The following is a 24,305-nucleotide window of genomic DNA, read 5'->3' on the forward strand; positions in this document are numbered from 1 at the left end:
AATTTGTTTTACTTCCTTCTAGGTGTGCGATGACAAAAGCATCTGGAACATAGCAGCTGGTCCAGATTATTCATTATTCCTAGTAGATGGAGAAGAGTTTCAACCTTCGTTATACTATAGTGGTCGAGAAGAAAAGAAAGAGAGTGATGTTTCATCTGAAGATAGCTGCTTTACAAATTCAACACTGTTGCTAAACTGTAGTAAGGTATGAATTAAGTTCTGTGTCCTAGAAAACTTTAGGGCCTAGCTGTGGCATGATAGTACCAAGATGCAGAATCGTAGGGTTTGGAAAAGTGTAAGTTGGAGCTTATCTCCCCAGTGAGCCCAAACCCCTTTCCCCCCAAAAATTCAAATTCTCCTGCAAAAGTCCTCTCTGCTCCCTTCTTTCTCCTGCTCAAACCAACCTTACAGCAGCAGGAAGGCCTTGAGAAGGGGCTCTTGTTAGCCCCTCAACCCTGCTGCAGCAGTATGCCAGGCACAACAAATGATGGAAATTGCATTTCCCATAGTTCCTTGCACCTGGGGTGCTGCTACAGGCCTTCCTGTTCCTTTTAATAGGTATGGGGGTTTTAAAATAAAAAAAGAAAGGTGATGAAGTCTCTGGACTTTTGCTGAACTCCTGGTTTTGTCAGGGAGACCATGACATGGCAAACTTTGAAATTAGCTGGGATAGCATGATGCTGAGGAACAGGTGTTGTCCATCACTAGTCAAGTTTTAGGCTTAGTTACAGACTATGTTATAGTACAGTAAGAGAGGAGACTTCATAAAGGTGTTCTAGGAGGCTGCTTCAAGCATGCAGGGCAATAAGAAAAGGAGGGCAGCAATTTGAAGGAGCTGATGTGATCACACTGGATATCACAGGAAACTGTGGTATAACGAGTCAGGATATTGGTGCCCAAACTGAGTATGTGTTGCAGGGGTGGGGGAAGAGTGTTTAGGCAGATACATCAGCTTGTTCTTGGACTGATAAAGCATATTTTATCAGTCCAAGATTGTGGCATATGAATTGGGCCAATCTAATAAGTCATTTGACTGTTATATTTATTTTTATATCTTGATTTCTGGCTTTACAACAAGGTTTCTGATTTGTGCGTGTTCCATTGTGTAAGGTGTGTAACTCAGAAGAGCTTGATTTCTATATTAAGTCATGGTTATTTGTAAACCCCTTTTCTAGGGGATTTTTAATACAGTCTGTCTTCCCTCCAGCTAGGGTACATTAGCAGTGTGATGGCTGGTGGGAATAACTGTTTGGCTTTAGTGGACAAAAACATTATGGGCTACATTGCAAGTCTGCATGAGTTGGCTTCGATGGAGAGACAGTTCTATTCCAAACTGAGTGCTATAAAATCTCAAGTTCTCAGACCCCTCTTGGGATTAGGTAAGCAGCATCACTTTTCTGATTGTGACTTCTTTAGAAACACAACCTCTTGATGTTTGTATGTTCCTGGAAGGCAGTACCTGCCATGATCTTGTCTTCTGCTTCATTATGCACCCAAACCTCTGTAATCAGATATCTCTCCCCTCTCTGCCCATATGTATGATGTTTCGCTGAGAGGTTCAGATAAGGAAAGCACTGCAAGCTGTCTTTGTGCTAAAATGAATCTCCTGCTGTTTCTCAAGACACAGCACTGCTCTTTTAATACTTAATACACCACAAACCCCCTTGCAGGTGAGCCTCAGCCGGCAGCCCTGACTGTACAGTCATACCTCGGGTTGAATGTGCTTCAGGATGAGCAGGCAACCCGGAAGTAATGGAGTGCGTTACAGTGGTACCTCAGGTTAAGTACTTAATTCATTCCGGAGGTCCGTACTTAACCTGAAACTGTTCTTAACCTGAAGCACCACTTTAGCTAATGGGGCCTCCTGCTGCTGCCGCGCCGCTGGAGCACAATTTCTGTTCTCATCCTGAAGCAGAGTTCTTAACCTGAAGCATTATTTCTGGGTTAGCGGAGTCTGTAACCTGAAGCGTATGTAACCTGAAGCGTATGTAACCTGAGGTACCACTGTACTTCCGGGTTTTGTTGCTTGTGCATGCGCAGACACTCAAAATGACATCATGCACAGAAGCGCTAAAATGTGGCACGCGCAGACACGGGTTATGTTTGCTTCTAGATGCGAACAGGGCTCCGGAACGGATCCCGTTTGCATCTTGAGGTACCACTGTATCTATAAAGCAGCAGTCCTATCTTTCGACTGCCTTCCATCATGTTGCCGTTGCCGCCCACCCACCCTTGCCTCAGGCCAGGCTTGTCTGCATCTAATTTTGACAGCACCCAATTGGCCTTCTAGAAAATTCTGAAATGAATAGAGGAATCTATTCCTAGGCAAGTTGAATAATGGGCTCATCCACCAACTGAGCACACCTGCCCTAGCAAGCTTGCACAAGATTTAAAACATGATACGATGCACAATGTCTTTGATCTGGTCTGATCCACATTTACAAAGGCAATCGTTTGTTGGCTTCTTTAAAAAAAAATTCAAGTCACATATTTGGTGTGTGTAGTTTGAACATTAAGCTGCGTAAATGCTCGTATAATGGGGGGCGGGTTAATTTCCACAAGTAAGTAGTCCTTTTATGGTCAGATAACTTTGAATATATGGAGAATACAATGTCCATTTTGGCATCTTCAACAAAATGGATCTTATGTCAGAAATATCCTGTAATAACATTAGAAAAGAAATGGGACAACTTGGACATAGTACACCAGATGCATTACTCAGAACTGTAATAGATCTCTCTTCTTTAAGAGTACACATTCATAAACCCATGATTCCATAGTGGAAAAAACTTGCCTAATGTCAGACCAACATTTGGCAAACTTAGAGGGAAGACTGGACACAATGTTGTGGCTGCTTGATGTTGAGCTTTTATAAGTAGTACAATGATTATCAATACTGGTGGTGACCATTTTGTGCAGGGATTCTGTTCCTGCCCTCCATTCGCATTGGCAGAGCATGCATAAGCCTACAACGCCCTGTTACACCCCGGTCTGACCTCTTCCAGGTCCAAAAGTACCCATGCATCGACGGTCATGCGTCAGCTGGTCGTGCATAAAATTGTCACTGCCTGTAATTCTAAGCCTAATTGACAACAACACAGTCCTAACCATGTCTGCTCAGAAGCAAGTCCTATTGAATTTAGTAAGGCTTAATTTCAGGTAAAGGGCGTTAGGAATTGCAGCCTTAAAAGTTGTGTGGTTTTGTTTTGCAAGGAGAGTGGGAAAATTGTTAATGACATTTGTTGGCATCTCCTTTATATTTATTGCATGTTTTGATAGCCTGGGTTAATTCTTGTTCATGATGTATTGAACTAAAAAAAGTTTCCACTCCTTAGTGCCTCAAATAGCTCACTGCATATTGTTTGCTCATCTCCTCTGCAGATAATTTAGGTGCTTCATCAACAGTGCAGCTGTTGCAGGAAATGGCTAGTACGTTCAGCAAGCTGTGTTACCTAATCGGTCAGCATGGAGCCTCTTTGACAAGCTTTATTCAAGGGTCAAAAGAGGCAAAGAACTTGGCTGTCCTGAAGCATTCAAGCCTCTTTTTGGAAAGTTACACTGAGCAAGTATCTCATTTTTATTCTCTGGAGATTTATTGTTTCAGGCACGACGTGTTACAAGGAAAAACTAAGATGAAACAAAGAAAGAAAGACTTGAAACAGCACACGTGCTATCACCTGAATTATTGACTTGTACTGTAGGGCTGAACTTTACTCATTCAGTAAAGTTGGCAAATGTTTTTTCTGGACTGTACCACTTCAGATTGCAAGCCTCCTTGAATTCTCCCTCATGTAAAATTTCAAGAGAAAAGTCACACAGCCACATTTGTGGCTGAGTTGACACTGAAATGGAACGATTGGGCATGTTAAATGCTCAGGCATCATTGATGTACTATTGTGGATATGATGGAATGTTAATGCTTGCCAGTCATTTAATCTTTAAGGTGCAATCCACCAGAACTCGTGGTGTGAAATTGCTGTTCATTTTGATGCATTGTGGCAGATGCTCACTGTGCAAGCCCTGTTGAAATGGGCATTGTGCAAAAAGTTCTTGGAAGGGTGCATCGTATAAGCTAACACCATTATTTCAAAGGGGGCACATTGTGTGTTCTTGTGTTACCCTTGTAGTCCCACATTGTGAGTCTTCCTATAATAGATTTTCACCCATTTTTTGTGGTGTGTGTGGCAATACTAGTGTGGGAGGAAGCTGCAGTGTGGACAAGGTGTTAATGGTTATTGAAGCAACTATTCTGCAGAGAAAGATTATGCTGCAAACACAATGTGAGACTGTAGGGTGGTGATGTAAGTTTTCCAATAATCAAAAAGAGGTTGTTCACACTCGCTCCTTAGGTCCTTCATCCAGCAAATTCATCAGGCTGATTTCCATTTGAAATGCCTAGGCTTTCTCACTTTTCTTCATCAATGTCTCTGATTTAGGTACTGCACTTCCTTGACAAACTTTCTGGTGATGGGAGGATTTACGCTTCTCTCCAAACCAGCAATGTAAGTTAGTCCTTCTGGATGTTGAGTCTGGTGATTTGATGTTACAGTAATGTCTGCAAATCCTGGTGTATTACCAATGTACCCATGTGTGAATCTGGTAGCTCTGCTTACTGTGAGTGCTAAGATAATGGTTAGTAGTGCAGCTGCATAGAATCTTGTATAATCCTTAGCAGGGGTTCTACAGAAAAAGAGAGAGAGGAAGGAAGGAAGGTAGGTGTGGTCTGTTAGTGTCTGAGGTTGGTGTCTCTTGGAGTACCTGAAAATGCACCTGTTCACACTGACTTTTGGCTCTTGAGGTGTATATTTTTTTTAAGACCCACCTTAGTTTTGCGATTTTAAGTTGTTTTAGACTGTTTTTAGTATTGTGTAATATTGCATTTTAGGGACACGGGTGGCGCTGTGGGTTAAACCACAGAGCCTAGGACTTGCCGATCAGAAGGTCGGTGGTTCAAATCCCTGCGACGGGGTGAGCTCCCGTTGCTCAGTCCCTGCTCCTGCCAACCTAGCAGTTCGAAAGCACATCAAAGTGCAAATAGATAAATAGGTACCGCTCCAGCGGGAAGGTAAATTGCATTTCCATGTGCTGCTCTGGTTCGCCAGAAGCGGCTTAGTCATTCTGGCCACATGACCCAGAAGCTGTACGCCGGCTCCCTCGGCCAATAAAGCGAGATGAGCGCCGCAACCCCAGAGTCAGCCACAACTGGACCTAATGGTCAGGGGTCCCTTTACCTTTACCTAATATTGCATTTTAATGTTAATGTTATGTTTTAATTGTTATAACACACCCTGGAATCATAGGGTGAAGGACGGGAAACAAATTGTAATAATACCTTCCCAGCTTCCTAGTTTTTTTCATTATTATGAAAGTTGCTTGCTTACTGTTTGTCCCTTCCCTTTGTCAGATGAATCCCAGAAATAAAGTTTCTTACCCTTTAGAATAATGAAAACCCTTTTAGGATGTCATTGTGAGCTATCAGTGCTTTGCTCACAGGAAAGGATCCTGCCCCTTAACAGGTGAAATGAATTTAATAGAAATCCAAGTTTCATCCCAAATTCTGGCCCAAACAGTCGGCCTGTAATAAGCATATATAACATTTGGATCCTAATGTCAGGTGTTGTGTGGGGTAATAAGGGCCTTATATGGTGGTCAGGATCTATTAGGTAGCTCTATTCTTATTATCTGTGTTGAAAACCATTGAAGCATTAGTCATTTCTTCCATTATGGGTATCAAAGGATGTAGGACTGTGCCTCTCCAGATAACGGTTATATGCTTAGAATGACTGATTCAGGAAATGAGATCTTTGCAGCAAGATACCAATGTCAGTGGCTAATGATATGAGATGGTCTTCTGTGACTATTCCTTTGTACAGCCTTTTAAGTAATTCATCATAAAAGGGAAGCAGCAGCTCAGCAGGACTCCTCATTGTCAGGCAACTTAGCAGCGTTTCCTTTGAGACATTAGCCGAGACTTGGTCTTACGATAGTTCTGATACTCCTTGATGCTTGTGTATTGTGACTTCCAAGTGTTGCTCTCAAAGCACTTTAAAAATGCAAACCATCCAGATGGTTAGTCTGGTGGCTGAGAAAAAGAGCTTCCTGGTTAAAAAAGAGAGAGAGAGCACTTTCCCCCCCTTTAAGCTCGTTCGAAAATGAGAAGTCGTGGAACTAGGCAAGGTAGATGCGTTTGATGCTTCTGTGGCAGCACCTCGTTAATCATGTAGAGTGGCCCTGCTGTTTAGTTCACTAAGCTACTCCTTTGTTCCCAAAGCTTTGATGTGTCGCTCTTCTCTGCCTTGCGAGCCTTCCTTTCCAAATTTCCACCTTAACTTATTTCGTAGCTGTACAAATTCATTGCAAGTTCGATGTTTCATTGCAGACAGCAACGCAGAAGAAGTCAAAAGCAGTAAATGGTTGCGTTCACCAACGCAGACTCGTCTAATATTTGAGTAGATTTTCCACCACTTTTAATTTAGCACTTAAAATTTGCATTGGAAAACTTGAAAGGCTCTATTTTTGGAGGCACTATTTAGCTGATAAGGGACGCGGGTGGCGCTGTGGGTTAAACCACAGAGCCTAGGACTTGCCGATCAGAAGGTCGGCGGTTCAGATCCCCATGACGGGGTGAGCTCCCGTTGCTCAGTCCCTGCTCCTGCCAACCTAGCAGTTTGAAAGCACATCAAAGTGCAAGTAGATAAATAGGTACCGCTCAGGCGGGAAGGTAAACAGCGTTTCCGTGCGCTGCTCTGGTTCACCAGAAGCAGCTTAGTCATGCTGGCCACATGACCCGGAAGCTGTACGCCGGCTCCCTCGGCCAATAAAGCGAGATGAGCACCGCAACCCCAGTGTCAGTCACGACTGGACCTAATGGTCGGGGTCCCTTTACCTTATGCAGCTGATAGGCAAAGAGCGTATCAACTTCCTTCAGTGATGCAGGAAATATACTTGGCTAGTGGTCAGCAGCAGTCAGCTCTGGAACTCTCTGCCCACTGAATTTTGTTGAGCATGGTCTCTGATGGTATTCAGATGCCAACTCAATCATGGCTTTTGACGTAGGCTTTTGGGTATTGTTACTGATACTTACTCATATGTCCATAGTAGAGGCTTTGCTTATGATGACACTATGATATTTATGTATGGATATAACATTTTATTGACTTTTGCTGTTACCGCTCTGCGATCTTTGGATGAAGGGAGGGATATAAATGGCTTAAATCTAAATAAAAAGTAAATTTCAAAGACATGCCACAGGGTGGGGCAGGGGACACCCAGAACGTATTGCGGGGGAGGTATATGGTCCACAGGTTAGATACCTCTAGTTTAAATAAAGAAACTAGTCTTGTTAATAAGTAGTAATTTATGTATTTGATTCCCAGTAAATCCGTATCACTTCTAACAAGAGATAGCAAAATACACAGGCTGCATTCTCAAGCAGCTGTAAACCAAGAAGCTTGGTGTAATAAACCACACTGTGCCTGAACTATGTGCAAGCAGGAAACAAGCCAGGAAAGTGATAGCTTAGTGTTACATTTGAACTCAGGTATGTGGTTTGCTGCTCCCTAAACAGGCTGTGATCCGTAGCCCAGCCGTAAGTCATGGTTTGCTGTTTACATACGGATCATGGCCTGTTTTAGAGAGAAACAAACCACAGTTTTGGGTTGGAATTAGCACTTAAGTCATCTTCTTGCTAGTTTGTTTATGCAGAGTAGGGATGTTCAGGTGCTTGCACAAACAATGCAGCTTTTGCACGGTATAGTTTATTAAGCCAAGCTTCTTGGCTTACCTTTTATGCGTGAATGCAACTGTAGTATTTTATACAAGTGAAGCTTGATGCTCTAAGGACTCCTAGAAATTAATGCAAAACATTAGCCTTGAGTATTTTTTAAGTGCAGTAGTCCTGGGGTAGGTCTAACTCAGGCTTCCTCAACCTTGGCCCTTCAGATGTTTTTGGCCTACAACTCCCATGATCCCTAGCTAGCAGGACCAGTGGTCAGGGATGATGAAAATTGTAGTCCCAAAAATCTGGAGGGCCGAGGTTGAGGAAGCCTAGTCTAATTCATACTGCCTGACCTCTGTATCAGTGAAAGGGCAGGTAACCATGTATATCTGGGCTCAAAGTCACATGGTTGTGTTCCGCAGCTGAAGCTAAGCAGATCCAAACCAGTTTGCAAGCTGCCTGGGTGGAAGGACACCTGGAAACCATATATAAATATGTTCTGAGTTCCACAGAAGAAGAGTCAGGCATAAGTATAGTAAGTGTTGCACTAAAAGCGTTGTCAAAACATTAACACACATCTGTCTTTATACTGTAGGGATTTCTTAACTAAAAACCAGGCATTGCTTCAGGATCTGTCAGAGACAAATGAGGAGGCTCTCCCATTGGTAGAAGTGTTAAATACTCTGTTTTTCTTGCCAATCCGACGACTTCATAATTACGCTAGAACTTTACTAAAGCTTGCTACGTGTTTTGAAGTGGTAAGTTGTTGGATAAGAAAGTTTCACTAAGCAGGAGACATTTTGTGGTTTGTTTGTTTGTTTATCTCATTGCTAACATACCGTATTTTTCGCCCTATAGGACGCACCGGCCCACAGGACGCACCTAGTTTTTTTGGGGGGAAATCAAGGAAAAAATTTTTATTTCCCCCCCCAGGTTTGCGCAACCATCCCCAAGCTAGAAGAGGGAGACGGAGCGCTCCGTCTCCCTCTTCTGACTTCAGGGACAACCTCCCTAGCCTCTGTGGGGCAGCGCACTTCGCTGCCCTGCAGGGGCTTTGCGCAGCCATCCCCAAGCTAGAAGAGGGAGACGGAGCGCTCCGTCTCCCTCTTCTGCCTTCAGGGACAGCCTCTCTAGCCTCCGTGGGGCAGCGGCTTGCCCCGTTGTCCCCCGAGTTTGTGGGACTGGCGGGGGGGAGAAGCAAGCTTGCTTCTCCCCCCCGCCAGCCTCCAGATCAAGTCGGGGAATAGCGGGGTGGCGGCACTGCGCCACCCCACTATCCCCCGAGCTTTTGGGCTGCAGGCTGCTGCCCGCAAGCCTTGCGAGCCCGCGGGACCTCCCGCCGGGCTTGCGAGACTTGCGGATAGCTTCCTGAAGCCTGGAGAGCGAGAGGGGTCGGTGCGCACCGACCCCTCTCGCTCTCCAGGCTTCAGCGAAAGCCTGCATTCGCCCCATAGGACGCACACACATTTCCCCTTCATTTTTGGAGGGGAAAAAGTGCGTCCTATAGGGCGAAAAATACGGTAATCATTCCAGGTGGCGTAATATTTTTAATCAGTTCAAAAAAAAGTGAAAATGCAGTTGCATTTGTTATAATAACTAAGCGGTTTATTTTTCATCGTATTTGTGTTCTTTTTAGTTATTCATACTGTTCAATCACAGGAGAAGTTGTTTCAGTTGATTTAAATATAACATTTTCAGAAACTGCAATTACTGTCATGAAATATTGCAATAGGTCTCGAAGCAAGTGTCAGTTGCTAACCTTGTTTTGTTTGTTCCTTCTCTATAGGCTTCTCCAGAATACCAGAGCCTTCAGGATGCCAGTTCTTGTTATGAAACCCTTGCTGTCCATCTTAGCAGGAAAAGAAAAGAAGCTGAATACACGCTGGGCTTCTGGAAGACCTTTCCTGGCAAAATGACAGTACGTGGGCATTGCTGTAGTCTCTGCTAGCACAACTCTTTCCACTGTAGGATTCCATTTTCCCCACAGTGATGTCACCGTAGTTTTCTTCCCTTCCCTTCCCCTCTCTTCATGGCTGCGGTGCTTCCAATTTCAGAAAGTATTGTATTTAGCAAATAATCCTAATTTCCCGTTACGGCTGAGATGCATGCAAATTCAGACTCCATCTGTGATGAGTGCGCACTACTGTTAAGACACAGGGGTGATAATAGGCATAGGCGACCTAATTTGTGTGCCTGCCTCACTCCTCAATTCTAGGATTCCTTGAGGAAACCCGAACGGCGGCTAATCTGTGAGAGCAGCAATCGGGGACTGTCACTGCAGCATGCTGGGAGATTCTCAGTAAACTGGTTCATCCTCTTTAACGATGCCTTGGTCCATGCTCAGGTAAGCGCCTACTGGGGATCAGAGCTGAATTGTTCCCGTTATACCTGAATGGATGGGGCACCTCACAGTAAAAGGATATTTTCAGAGTTCTGTAGCAGTCAGATCTCCCCCCACGCTCTTCAGAAGAACACACACAAAGACGACCTAAGGTCCATTTGGGTTGTCGCTAGGTCTAGTCAGTGGCGGAGGAAGGGGGCAGGTCACCCTGGATGCCAGCCTGGGGGGGTGACATCGCCGCGGGCAGGCTCCTCCCCCTTGGGACACTCGCACGGGCGACGTACCACGCCCCTGGGTGCCACACGCCCCCGCCACCCCAGGTACCGAAGCCCCTTTGCGACTGGGTCTCGTATGGGTGACAAGAGCCTTGGATACCAAGCCTGTTCTGTCTTCCGTGCAATATAGATCACTCCCCACCTCTCTCTATTGGGGTTCCGAAACACAATTCAGAATTGGGTCTATTCCACCCGCCCAGCCACCACCTCATTAGTGCCATTGATATTGCCGGCATTAGGTTTTGGAACATTATGTTTTGGGTCTTTGAACAGCATTGCCTCTCACTTGCAAAAAAATGTTGAAAGACAAAAAATAGTTGTGCACAGTTTCTCCCTGTCTTCTGGCGAGACTGGGAAATATCTTCCATCACTAGCATACAGCAGCACTATCATTTGCTGTCCCTTAAACAAACGGTAGGAACAGGGTATCCTATGCACTGAGCTCTGGTTCATAGAGCCCGCTGTTTGGCATAAATATTGTTGCATCTTTGCAAGCTGTGCAATCTGAACTTATCAAAATGGGAATGGTTCAAAACTCATTAAGAGATATAGCAGTTGCATTTCAGCAGTGTGGCTTAACGTCATTCTGTTTCCAAAGGGGAAGAAACACTGAAGAAGGAACACACACAAAGAGTGAATCTAATCCTAATAGGAAGGTTGATGCTTTTCCTCTTGTGCTTTTCTTTGCAGTTTTCAACTCATCATATTTTTTCCTTGTCCACATTGTGGGTAGAACCTGTTTCAGAAGAGTCTGGTAATATGTAAGTATGTCAAGGCCATCCCTCAAATAGAAATTATTTTGTTGCTGTTGTTGATGAGATGAGTTTTTCTTTTGAAACGTCTTGGGTACTCCAGGCCTTTTGTGCTCTTTGTCTCTGAAGTGATACTCGACTTGCATCCTTTAAAGGCAGTGGTGGGGAACCTTGTGGGTCTGTCCAGCTGCTTTTTGACTCCAACTCCCATCAGTCTCAGCCAGCCAATCATAATCCAGGAGCAGCTGGAAGGACCACAGGTTCTCCAGCCCCACAATAATGTGATTATCATGCTTGTGGTTAGTGAGATAAAGTTATCACAGGTGTACATGTTGCTCATTTTAATAATAATAATAATTTTTTAATAATCACAATTTTTATTTATACCCAACCCGCCCCAGCCAAGGCCGGGCTCAGGGCAGCTAACAAGCAATAATAAAAACAAGTTGAATGAATACAACTTAAAAACAATATTAAAATACAACATTAAAATATTGAAACATTAAAATATTAAAATGCAGCCTCATCACAGGAGGAGAAAGGAAAAAGAAAGAGGGAGAGGGAATCCAATTGGCTCCAAGCCAAAGGCCAGGTGGAACAACTCTGTCTTACAGGCCCTGCGGAAAGAAATCAGATCCTGCTCCGGGGACAGCTGGGAGGTGCAGCGCGTCTTCCCGCTCTCTCTGGACCTGGTCTGAAGGCGGGCTGCGGGGAGAAGAGCGCTTCTCCCCGCTGCTGGCCCCACAAGCGCCTGGGGGGGGGGGAAATAATTTTTTTCCTTTATTTCCCCCCCAAAAAACTTGGTGCGTCCTATGGGCCGGTGCGTCCTATGGGGCGAAAAATACGGTAACTTGCATAACTTGGAACTTCTTCATTTTTTTTTGGTACAGAGTACAATCTTCCTTATAATCGCTAGTGATAAGAGACTGAAATAGGATGGAAGGTGTTAGATTACGTGGTACTTTACTGTTGCAAATGGAGATTCTCCATTTCTCATGAATTTAGGGAAGGGGGGACATTTCTTTAAGCCAGAGGCTAGAAGGAAAAGGACAGAAAATAGAATGCGACTCTGCCCCTTTGCTTTGGTATTAATTTTTGCCTGTGCTAGCTACAGTTATCTGTTCAATTATTTTTTATTTTTTATTTTCTTATGTTCTTTTTACATGAACCTTTCTCTTTTTTGGTCTTCATACTAGGAATGGTTTGAGAGTCACTACACCAGAAGAACAGTTCATTCTTGTTTCATCAACACCGCAGGAAAAGGTAGGCAGGCACAGAGACTGCATTCTGTCCTCTCCTCCCCTGTTTGCACCACTTTGCCAGGTAGGTTAACAGCAGGAACACAGGAAGCTGCCTTATACCAAGTCAAACCATTGGTCCATTTAACTCTATTGTGTACACTGACCAGCAGCATTTCTTAGGGCTTCAGGCAGCATAATTCCCAGTCCTGTTTGGAGATGCAAGAGATTATACCTAGTGCATGAGTTGTGGTCTTCCTCCATTACTTCCCCACAAGGAATGTAGGCTTGGCTTACTTGTGAGAGCCATCTTAAGTGCCTTAGCTACTTTGAACATAGAGTACCATATTTTTCGCTCTATAGGACGCACTTTTTCCCCTCCAAAAATTAAGGGGAAATGTGTGTGCGTCCTATAGAGTGAATGCAGGCTGCACGGCTAAGCCAAAAGCCAGAACAGGGAGACGGAGCGCTGCGGAGCACTCCGTCTCGCTGTTCTAGCTCGGGGATGGCTGCGCGCAAAGGAAGGCTGTTCCCAAGCCAGAACAGCGAGATGGAGACAGAGCAGCGCTTCCCCCCCCCCCCCACCGCCAGCCCCACAAGCTCGGGTGAATGCACCTTGAACGCACCTTGTTTTAGAGGGGGAGAACAAGAAGAATTTTTTCCCCCCTGTTCTCCCCCTCCTATGGTCCGGTGCGTCCTATGGTCTGGTGTGTCCTATAGAGCGAAAAATACGGTACTTTGTAAGCTTATTTTCTCTGCTTATTTCACTCTGTAAGCTAAGGGAAATCAACATACAATGACCCTGCTTGCACAGCACGGCAAACCATAGTTAATGGTATACCGGAAACATGCCTATCTGAGTTGTTCACCTCCTTGCTGGTTGCATGTGGATGAAACAAGCCACAATTTAGTGTTGCATCCAAATCAGGGATGGTGGTTCATTTTGCAACACAATCTGTAAGCCGAGGTTTGTTCTTGGCTTGTACTGATCATAGTTTGTTGGGAGTGAAATCATCCATGGATCAAATGTAACGCTAAGGCAGGAGTTGTGGTCTGTTTCCTGTCTGTGCAAATGGGAGGAGCAAAACTAACATTGTTTGCTCGTAGACGGTAGCCCATGGTATAGAAGACATGCAAGTATGGTCCACATTGCTGTAGCTGAGTATGTAGTATCTTGGTTTAGAAGGAGACTTGGACTAGATCACTGGTCTTCAAATAGTGACTTGTGATCCATAGTTGGCCCATAGATGGTTCATGGCAGTGCATTCATTGCCAATTATTATTTTTAAATTTAAGTTTAGTTTGTTGTTAAGTGATGTAGAGAATGATGACCATAAAATGGTGGTGTATTAAAAACTGACCCTTTTTTCCAGGCAGAAGGTAAATGGGGCCCCAAGTCTGAAAAGGTTAAGATTGCTGGAGCAGATGAACTTTTGCAGTTCCGTGATTTTATTCATTTATTGATTCTGTGGCACCAATAAGTCTTATCAGACTAACTCCAAGAGATTTCTTCAGTACAGTAGTACCTCAGGTTAAGTACTTAATTCGTTCCAGAGGTCCGTGCTTAACCTGAAGCTGTTCTTAACCTGAAGCACGACTTTAGCTGATGGGGCCTCCTGCTGCCGCCACGCCGCCGGAGCACGATTTCTGTTATCATCCTGAAGCAAAGTTCTTAACCTGAAGCACTATTTCTGGATTAGCGGAGTCTGTAACCTGAAGCGTATGTAACCTGAAGCGTATCTAACCCGAGATACCACTGTATTCCCATAAAAGTAGTTATGAATAGAGAGGAGGAACACAAAGGGTAGGCAAAACCTTGAATACTTTTACTGTAATTGTTTCAGACTAAATGGCTGAGAGCGATAAGCCAAGCAGTGGATCAGGCCTTAAAAGGGACAACTGACTTGCCTCCTTATGGAGTTAGCGGAAACATTCAGAGGCAAGAGCCCCCTATCTCACGGAGTGCCAAATACACCTTTTACAAAGATCCTCGGCTTAAGGACGCCACTTACAATGGTCGATGGCTTTCCGGGAAACCACACGGCAGGTGAAACTGTGCAAATGTTTTTATGTACATCTTCGCTAGTTAAGAGGCTGTCCTGTTTACTTAAAACCAAGCAGAAAAGCACCAATAATAATAGGCCAAAAAAGAGAGAGTTTTTCACTAATTGCATGGAAAATGTCCTGACTTCTGTTGTTACAGCATCGCTTGCATTTGGTGAAAATTGCTGCTAAAAACACGCCTCACGGGGAAGGATTTTTTCTTTAACATATTGGACTTGCAATAAATCATTTCAAGCACCTGAAGTTTCCCCCTGTTCTCTTCTTTTACATCTTCTTCTCTTTCTTTTTGCTTAAAGCTAGGTAACAAGTGAAGAAAGGCATGTAAAAAGTATTTAAATCTGAATAAAGCAGAGTACAATAAATGAAAAGCCTCCTACTCTATGACCACTCAACCCTGAGCTCTAAAACCTAGCCAGAAAAAATGCAGTAGTCCTTTGAACAATGTAATAGTCTTGCATAAAATGTCTTATGCTAATTCAAATGAGGAACTGGTCTAATTATGGCACTCTGTATACTTCAGGGGAGTTTTGAAATGGGCAGATGGAAGAATGTATTCTGGCACGTTCAGAAGTGGCCTGGAAGATGGGTAGGTACAAAGAGTTAAACCAAATTTGGGGTTTGAGAAAGAGAAGTCTGTTTATTACTTAAAATTGTCTTACCACCAGCAAGGTGTTCGATAACCTCCCTTTGGCTGATGGATTTACTTAGCTGTCAAAATAGTTTTTAGGAGTTTTGTGAAACTAACAAGTTGTCACATCATATATTGGGTTATATCCAGTGTTGATCTTACTCATAGTAGAACCATTGAAATGTAGTGGGCATGACTAACTTATATCCATTAATTTCAATGGATCTGCTCAAAGGGCAACTTGGATGCAACCCATGCTTACCTGGGAGTAAGTCTCAGGTACTCAGGGTTTCATTTTTAATCACTGTAACAAGCAGCTTGCAATGTAAAATTGAGCTCTCTCCTTCACCCCCTGTGTCCTTTTTTCTGTTCAACTGTTCAAACACCTTGCCAGATTTGTGTGCATGTTAGAAATCTGGATGGTGCTAAAATAAATGTACGTCCATAGAGTGCTTGTGCAACTATTGCATTATAGTAATCCTTTGCAGCTGAAGCTCCTGAACATGAAAGATTGTAGCTGTGCACTGCTGGGCGGGGGGCGGGCGGAGGGGTTTGGGGTTGGGTCTGAGACAGCCATGGTGTTAAACTGAAGAATTCTATTATGTAGTAGTGTGCTTTTTTAAACAGTGTATTAGGGATTTGTCTGTAAGACACTTTCCTAAAACTTCTATTTAGCCTTCTATTTGACAGGTGAAAATACCAGTGCTGTTTCTCAAGTGATTTTCATCACTTTACCTTCAATTCAAAATTTGTATGAAATTCTGGAGAGCTAAACTTGTTCTCTCAAGTCAATGCAGTGTCAAAAATAAAGCAGTCACAATTTGAACTGCATGCTAGCAATTGTTGGCTGAATCTATTACGTGTGCTTAAGTTTATCTAGCTACCATTTCAGTTATACATGTATAGAAAAGTGATATATAGGTGTTTTATAATTGCCTATCATATAATTCATTAACCGTCACTCTTTTACACATAATTCACAGACACATAGTACATTTTTAGTATTATTCAGTACAGTGGACGCTCGGGTTGCAAACATGTCCGTGTGGGAGGCACGTTTGCAACCCACAGCGCTGTGTCTGCACACCCGCGGGTTTGCGATTCAGCGCTTCTGTGCATGCACAAAGCACAATTTAGCGCTTCTGCGCATGCGCAAGCTCCGAAAGCCGGAAGTAACTCGTTCCGGTACTTCTGGGTTTGGCGCAGTGCACAACCCAAAAACACGCAACCTGAAGCATCTGTAACCCAAGGTATGACTGTACATGTTTACTCAGAAGTAAATCTTACAATGTTCAATGGGTCTTACTGCCAAGTAGATGTGTATGGGATTGCTGCTCTTTATGTTATATTCTTGTTTTCTAGTTGTTCAGGACTGTTGTTGTTTTCATATTGGCAGGCACGGTGAATACAAAATACCAAGCAAAATACTGAACAAGTGTGACCGCTATGTTGGATATTGGAAGGAGGGCAAAATGTGTGGACAAGGCATCTACAGGTAATATACAAAACAACATGTGGATTGTTTTAAAGGTCATCAGTCCAAAAGAGAGCAGCATTTAACCCACAATGCACTTCAAAGGGCCACTTAACACACATACACAAACCAATTCTTTCTATGCAAAACCTTTCCAGGTAGGAACAGCATGAAACCCCTATGAAGATCGCCATGTGTAACAGTTTTCACTCACATTTCGTTGTGTGAACACCTCCTGGGAAGTTGCATTTTGCCTTGTGTCCATGCAGTGAAATATACATGTGCCCATGTTGCTTCACACGACAATCTGTGCATAGATGTGATACCATATCTGTTCATGCTCTTTTTGCACAGAACTACATAATCCACAATATGACACATCTACATTCCCCACCCTCCCCCAAAACTCATCACTGGAAATAATTGTCCTGTTTTCACATTCCTGCCAAAAATGTTGTTTTCTGTGTGCAGAGGGGCAGAGAGATAACACTCTTTTATTTCAGCTATGCCACTGGAGAAGTGTATGAAGGGAGCTTTCAGGATAACATGCGTCATGGGCATGGTCTCCTGCGCAGTGGGAAACTGACATCTACCTCTCCCAGTATGTTCATTGGCCAGTGGGTGATGGATAAGAAGACTGGATATGGAGTATTTGACGATATCACAAGGTAAATAGATTCTGAGCATTCTAAAAACCTATGCTAAGTAGTTGCTTATCCCTCTAGTTTACTTGAATAAAATCACTAACAAGATGACATGGAATGCAATCTAAAACTTGTATGTCAGCAATCAATCACCTGCCTTTGTTTAACTCATGAGCTATTGCTTTAACTCATGAGCTATTGCTGCAATCTGCTCCGATTGTATATTTTATCTTTATGAGCACTGTTTTTATTGTGTTATGTTATGTGAGCTGGTCTTTGACCGTAATAAATTATCTCAATTATCTCTCACCTGCCTTTGAACTTACTAATTTATATTTTAGCTCAGCGTTCATGTTTCATAACCCTTAATATAAGTCCTCTTTAGAAATACTGAAAAGTGCGATAACATACAATTAAAAATAATAATTGCAAACTTATGAAAATGATACATAAACTGCAGTTAAGATGTACACTAGTTTGTGCCCTCCCCCAACCCCATTATAGAGCTCTGATATGACCCTATTAATTGCCGAAAAGGCTTCTCAGCTGGTAGGGTAGTATGTCTGTTGTTTAGTTATCAGAGTCTCACAGAACAGGAGATGGTATGGTGAGCCTTATTTCTTAAAATTTAGATCGATTTGGCCCTTAATCCCTTCTTGTCTCTTCAGGGGAGAAAAATATATGGGAATGTGGCAAGATGACCTTGGCCAGGGCAACGGTGTTGTGGTTACACAGTTTGGACTGTATTATGAAGGAGCCTTTAGCAGCAATAAAATGATGGTGAGTACTGTGCAAACCAGTGTCTTACGGTTGAAGGAGGATTCCCAGCAGTCTCTAACCTTACTCTGTTGTTTGGTGCTCAATGTATAAAAATAAAAATTCAATCCCTTTTTTTCAAAAGGGTGCACTCTTCCCACCTTAGATCAAATCTATGCTGCCAGGTGCCATAAGAAAGCGGCAGAGATAGCACATGATAGTACGCACCCCGGAAATGATCTCTTTCAGCTTCTGCCTTCTGGAAGAAGGTATAGGATTATAAAGGCCAGGACTAGCCGCCTGAGAAACAGTTTCTACGCTAATGCAATTCTGGTTCTAAACGCAGCAGAAGGGGTCTCTGTAGTATGGTGTATTTTAAAATGGGGTTTTAGAGTTTTTAGGGGTTTTTGAATGTTTTATGTAGTTTTGTAGTAGTTTTATGTAGTTTTTGTGTTGTTTTTCAATTTCATTGTTCCGCAAGGGACAATGACAATAAAGATATCATTATCGTAATCATAGCGTTTATGCCAGATTGGATCCAGGCTACCTGTGAGCAGTTCCTCTCTTGAGGTGCTCTCAATGGTAGAAGAGCAGAGGAGGCAATTTTTGCTAGTTACCCCTCCTCTTCCTCCAACCCCCTATACCCCAATGAAAATCTGCTCTGGAGGGTTGGGGGACTGAGGAGAACAGTGCTGTGAGGTGCAGAAGGAAAAAGGAATAGGTGAAAATTGCCTTCTTCCTTTCTCCACCTTTTTCCATTGTGAGTCTCCACTGGATCTCTGCCCTTCCCACTAAGGACAAGTTTGGATCCAGCACATTGACTGTTCTGTATCTTTGTGTTGCGGCTACTGTAAAAATATACATCTTCCTGCATTTTCCTTCCCTAATACTACTCTGTGCTTATGTGAATTATTCAGAACAGAGCTTGTAATGATTGTGATATTGCTTTATGCAGGGGACTGGTGTCTTGCTTTCGGAAGATGACACAGTGTATGAAGGAGAGTTTTCAGATAATTGGACCCTTAATGGAAAGGTTGGTAAATCATATTTTGGGGGTTTGCTTTTTTTTGAATAGAGCAGTTTTTAAAAATGAGTGATTTCATTCTTTTTTTACTCTCTTCTCTCCCCTCCCCTCCATCCCTTCCTCAAAGGGAAGACTGACTTTGCCAAATGGAGACACTATTGAAGGTATTTTCAGTGGCGAGTGGGGATCTGGGATAAAGATTGCTGGAACCTACTTCAAACCCAGTTTGTATGATCATGAGAAGGAGCGACCCAAAACCCTGTGAGTGAATGGGAGTTCACCTGAGCCCTAGCATGTACCTGAGCCCTAGCACTGATTTGAATGCGAAGTAGTTTGCAGATCACAGCCTGTATTGCCTTGTTTGCCCGACTCTAGTTGTTTATTTCCAGCTCCTCTGCTTGGTTAGGCAATGGGGAATAGTACAGCGTCATTGCCAAGTCCTCATGTGGATTTCAGATTTGAGTGCAACACTACAGGTTTTGTCTGAGGTGCTTGGAAGACCATGGGGTCAAGAGATACAATGCTTGTTCTTTAGAAAAGGCTAAAAGTGGTGAAAATTCTGTATGTTATATGATATCTGAGCAGCTGGTGACCAGTGTGATGAAAGTGAAAACTTAGCAGCTGTATTTTGGGGGCTGCAATTGGTCACTGGCACTTAAAGAGTGAGGGCCTCTACCCTTACACAGGCTGTAGAAATAGAGGTTCCTATAAACAGAATGTGGGACGCAGGTGGCGCTGTGGTCTAAACCACTGAGCCTCTTGGGCTTGCCGATCAGAAGGTCGGTGGTTCAAATCCCCGCAACAGGGTGAGCTCCCATTGCTCGGTCCCAGCTCCTGCCAACCTAGCAGTTCAAAAGCACACCCAAAAGTGCAAGTACAGTGGTACCTCTGGTTACGTACTTAATTCGTTCCGGAGGTCCGTTTTTTTTAAAAAAAATGATATTTATTAGGAGTTTCAAAAATTACAGAAAAAATAAAAAAAGGAAACAACAAAGATTTTAACAAAACATACATAACAATACATCAAAAAAGGAAAAGAAAAAAGACAAAAGACATAAAAATCAATACAGCGATAAGAATAATAATAAAGAAAAAACACACATCCAATATTCCATAACTTTATCTTTCATTTACTTCTTTCATCGACCTCTTCACACCTCCCTTTTTGTATTCTAGTTTAATTATTTGTTTCAGCAAATTCTTTCCATCTTTCTCAATTTTTATTGAGTAATTTAACTTAACAGTCTAACCTATTAATTAACTCAGCAAATCCTTTCCATCTTTCACTATATTCTGTCATTCAATTTACCTTAATTTATTTTAACCTTATCTTACCATAAAATACCTTAAAACTTAATATTTATTTGTACATAATTCCTTATATCATTTCTACTAAAGCCAAATATTTTCATTCCAACATTTTTCCTAATGCTCATTAATTTTGCACTAATTCCCAAAATAAATTTTTTTAAAAAATTTTCCAATCTTCCTCCAACGTCTCTTCTTCCTGGTCTCGGGTTATGTCAGTCCTTCCTGTCCATTCCATCTAGTCCATCAACCTGGTAATCTAATGTCCGAGGCTCTTAAGTCTTTTCCATGTCCCTTCTGCAGATCTTCTTCTTGTTTGCACCTGCACTTTACCTTGTCTTTTGTTGATCTCTTTCTTAATTTCTTTTCTCTCTCGTTGAGGAGTAGGTCTCGGGGATACTCCAACTCAAAAATAACTCCGTCTCTCCTCAGCAGATCAGCCCATTCCCCACAGTCCCATTCCCCACAATCAGCTGTGTAGTCCAGAAAATATTTAAAAGCATGTTTCAAAGTCCCTCCAAGATTAAGGGCCCCCACATCTCCGGACCCCCCATGGCCCACTCCAAATTCAGACTTCAAGGACAGCGGCTTATGCTCCTGCAGGGCCTCAGGTCTCTCCATTTGTGTTACTTGAGGTTCAACAACAACCTCCTCCATTATCTTCTGCATTTGCACTTGCCCTGTCAAAAAAGGTTCCTGCGTTGGCTCCTGAATGGTTTCTGTATAGATATTCACTGTTTGTCCAAAATTTTTGACTGCAACAGTCATCAAATCCATCTTCTCATGCATCTGCTCCAACAAAGCACTTGTCTTGCAAAAAGCAAGCACCAAAACTTCTTCCAAACACATTTTTATTCAAGGTCAAAGTCTAGTCCCACGATCTTAATCTTCACAGCTGTGAAATCCCCAGAACGACTCCAGCAACAATTTAACAAGCTCCCTCTAGAGGAGACAATTTCTATTTGTATCCATCTTTTGAAAGCAGGTCCAACAAAAGAAAAATTACTTTCATTTTTCAAATTCTTTGCTTCTTTTAAATGCAAAAGCCAACATTGGAATCAATTTGTTTCTCTTCTTTAACTATCTGTCAAAAGGCGTTCCATTCACAGTCAATGGACTTCCCCAAAAATCTCTGTCTCTGACACCCCGTTCCCAGGTTTGAGACGGTGGAAATTTTTCTTTCTTTAGTCTCTCTCCTGCAGGCTTGAACAATCAGAATTCCCCCTCTTTACTCCTGCTTCCCAGAGGGGTTTTGCTGGTTAAAACTGAAGGAATTTTAAACCTTTATATACGACTTTCCTGACTTTAGCTTGCACAATTTTTGCTTCAGTCTATTTACAAAAAGCGGAAGGCGGACTTCCTGTTTAGAGCCTTCCCGCTTCAGTGCCAAATTAAAATGTTTCTTAATCCAATTTTCCGTTCTACTCACGGGTACTTGTTTAGAGTCCAATTGTCCACAGGAAAAAGTCAGCGCTCTCCGGCAACAGCTGTGCGGCTTCACTCCGTAAAAATAGCGGTCGATTCAAAACACCGCGCCACTCACCCCACGTCGCTTCGGATCCCCGAAAAAGGGGTTTCCTTGCGAGTGGGGGGGGCGCTCCTGGTGTCAGCCGAATCCCACATTCCCAGGCTTCCTCCGCCTGGGATTTTTAAAGGGTTTCTGCCTTCGCCGCGGCAGCAAGATCCAATTTTCGCGGAGCGGGTTCCTCTTGATCAGAGGAATTCCGCCATTGCCGATGGCGCTAACCCGGAAGTCCCGGAGGTCCGTTCTTAACCTGAAACTGTTCTTAACCTGAAGCACCACTTTAGCTAATGGGGCCTCCCGCCGCCATGTGATATCTGTTCTCATCCTGAAGCAAAGTTCTTAACCTAAGGTACTATTTCTGGGTTAGCGGAGTCTGTAACCTGGAGCATATGTAACCCGAGGTACCACTGTAGGTAAATAGGTACCGCTCCGGCAGGAAGCTAAACGGCATTTCCGTGCCCTGCTCTGGTTTCAGTGTTCCTTTGCGCCAGAAGCGGCTTAGTCATACTGGCCACATGACCTGGGAAAACTGTCTGCAGACAAACTCCGGATCCCTCGGCCTGTAAAGCGAGATGAGCGCTGCAACTCCAGAGTCATCCACGACTGAACTTAACTTTACATATATATATATATATATATATATATATATATATATATATATATATATATGTGCATAAACAGAAAGGGACACGGGTGGCGCTGTGGGTTAAACCACAGAGCCTAGGACTTGCCGATCAGAAGGTCGGCAGTTCGAATCCCTGCGACGGGGTGAGCTCCCGTTGTTCAGTCCCTGCTCCTGCCAACCTAGCAGTTCGAAAGCACGTCATAGTGCAAGTAGATAAATAGGTACCGCTCTGGCGGGAAGGTAAACGGCGTTTCTGTGCGCTGCTCTGGTTTGCCAGAAGCGGTTTAGTCATGCTGGCCACATGACCTGGAAGCTGTACGCCAGCTCCCTCAGCCAATAAAGCGAGATGAGCACTGCAACCCCAGAATCGGTCACGACTGGACCTAATCGCCAGGGGTCCCTTTACGTTTACCTTTACATAAACACAACTGGAAATGCATCTGTGCAGTGGTTGGACTGCACAGCCCATTTTGATTCATAATGGATGTTTTCAGGCATTTTTATAAGTCATCAGAGAGATGCTGTTGGGGAATAGGTGCCTGTCAGACTTGTGCAACAGTACATGATTGTCATCTCTGAAGAGCACTGGTGTGGCTGTCAGTTTTAAGTCATACAGTACCCATTATACATAGCTGTGGTTGTTTTTAAATTGTTAAACAAAATGTATGTCTATTTTATATTTATGGACAGCATAAGACTTTATTTCTCCCCGCCCCACCCGCTTTGGCTTTTATTTATGATGCTGTTAATTACTTTTGACATCACTGATGCCCAAATCTGATTGTGGATCAGGCTTTCCTGCCAAACTTAGCAAACTTCTTAGGGAGCTGCTTTTTACCTCACTAGGGGGTCTATGAATAAATGTATGCAGGTGCCTCTGAAGCGAGGATTGTTGGCTGTCTTAAGTTCAGAATTTATTGCTTGACTTTTTTCTAAGAAATAGTTAATGCTGCTCGCTTGTCTAATGCAGGACAGAGAGAGTCAGATTCTCTGCTTTTTAAGCAAAGGCCTTGAAGTTACCGTAAGTTATTATTAAAATAATGCTTCTGGTCTTCATCCCACAATCCTTTGATCCTTACCACCTCATCTTTTCAGTTTGGGCACTATTAACTGGTTATTGATATAATAAATAACAATTCATTTATGAATTATCTCCCATGAAACGCCCCCAGGTGATAGACAATAAAAACAATTTCAGGAATTGTCAGACGGCCAACATTAGCTAATGTGTCTTATTAATTAACAGCAAGCTTGAGATGTTGAAGAGTGGGAGGAATGTTTCTGCCCTGCACCACCCCATAATGCTCTAGTTTCATGCTCTTAGGAGAAATTGCTGATCTAAACCTCTCTTAAGGCATTTCATTGAGAATTGCTATTCTTGTGGTTAAAATGTCCCCAGGCGGAAGCTTGGAAACCTTGCTGTTCCTGCTGATGAAAAATGGAAGGCGGTGTTTGAGGAATGCTGGCATCAGCTAGGCTGTGAGCAATCAGGCCAAGGGGACAGGTGGAAAGCTTGGGATAACATTGCTGTTGCCCTGACAACCAATCGGCGTCAACACAAAGACAGGTTAGTAGTGAGGGACACTTGTACTTCAAGAAACAGCAGAAAAAAATATCAAGTGAAGTTCGGCCATCATTTTAAATTTACATTAAGATTTTTAAAAACGGCTTGGTGGAAGTTTGCTATGGATATATATTGCAATATATGTAGTTTCACAGCATTTGTGTATATTAAAAAAAAGTGTACATGTAAAGAATCTGCCATTTTGTGTGTGGAAACTTCTGCAATTCTAGTGTTTTATGAATCTGTTAGGCACTGACAGAATGTTAAGTGTGGTAGCAAGAGCCTTTAGTTAGCATAGTTGATCACATACTGCCCAGGATTATTTTTAAATTAGTAAATGATAGGAAAAAATTCTTAAGAGAGGAGACGG

The 24,305-nt window shown here is 43.1% G+C and overlaps 1 protein-coding gene across 4 annotated transcripts in view; it reads left to right on the forward strand.

Annotated features, from left to right (window-relative positions):
* Positions 1 to 24,305, forward strand: part of ALS2 (alsin Rho guanine nucleotide exchange factor ALS2) — a 56,041-nt gene that overhangs the window by 17,288 nt on the left and 14,448 nt on the right. For all 4 annotated transcript variants that reach the window (XM_053362376.1, XM_053362398.1, XM_053362410.1 and 1 more), the window contains exons 9-25: positions 23 to 205; positions 1,208 to 1,379; positions 3,382 to 3,562; positions 4,437 to 4,502; positions 8,313 to 8,475; positions 9,504 to 9,635; positions 9,933 to 10,061; positions 11,024 to 11,094; positions 12,282 to 12,348; positions 14,168 to 14,370; positions 14,908 to 14,973; positions 16,412 to 16,510; positions 16,993 to 17,157; positions 17,802 to 17,913; positions 18,845 to 18,922; positions 19,041 to 19,174; positions 23,771 to 23,938. In XM_053362376.1, coding sequence (XP_053218351.1) covers positions 23 to 205; positions 1,208 to 1,379; positions 3,382 to 3,562; positions 4,437 to 4,502; positions 8,313 to 8,475; positions 9,504 to 9,635; positions 9,933 to 10,061; positions 11,024 to 11,094; positions 12,282 to 12,348; positions 14,168 to 14,370; positions 14,908 to 14,973; positions 16,412 to 16,510; positions 16,993 to 17,157; positions 17,802 to 17,913; positions 18,845 to 18,922; positions 19,041 to 19,174; positions 23,771 to 23,938 — 2,189 coding nt within the window. The remainder of the gene's footprint in view (positions 1 to 22; positions 206 to 1,207; positions 1,380 to 3,381; positions 3,563 to 4,436; positions 4,503 to 8,312; positions 8,476 to 9,503; positions 9,636 to 9,932; positions 10,062 to 11,023; positions 11,095 to 12,281; positions 12,349 to 14,167; positions 14,371 to 14,907; positions 14,974 to 16,411; positions 16,511 to 16,992; positions 17,158 to 17,801; positions 17,914 to 18,844; positions 18,923 to 19,040; positions 19,175 to 23,770; positions 23,939 to 24,305) is intronic.

This window comes from Podarcis raffonei, chromosome 1 (genome assembly GCF_027172205.1).
Source record: "Podarcis raffonei isolate rPodRaf1 chromosome 1, rPodRaf1.pri, whole genome shotgun sequence".
NCBI classification, from domain to species: Eukaryota; Metazoa; Chordata; class Lepidosauria; order Squamata; family Lacertidae; genus Podarcis; species Podarcis raffonei.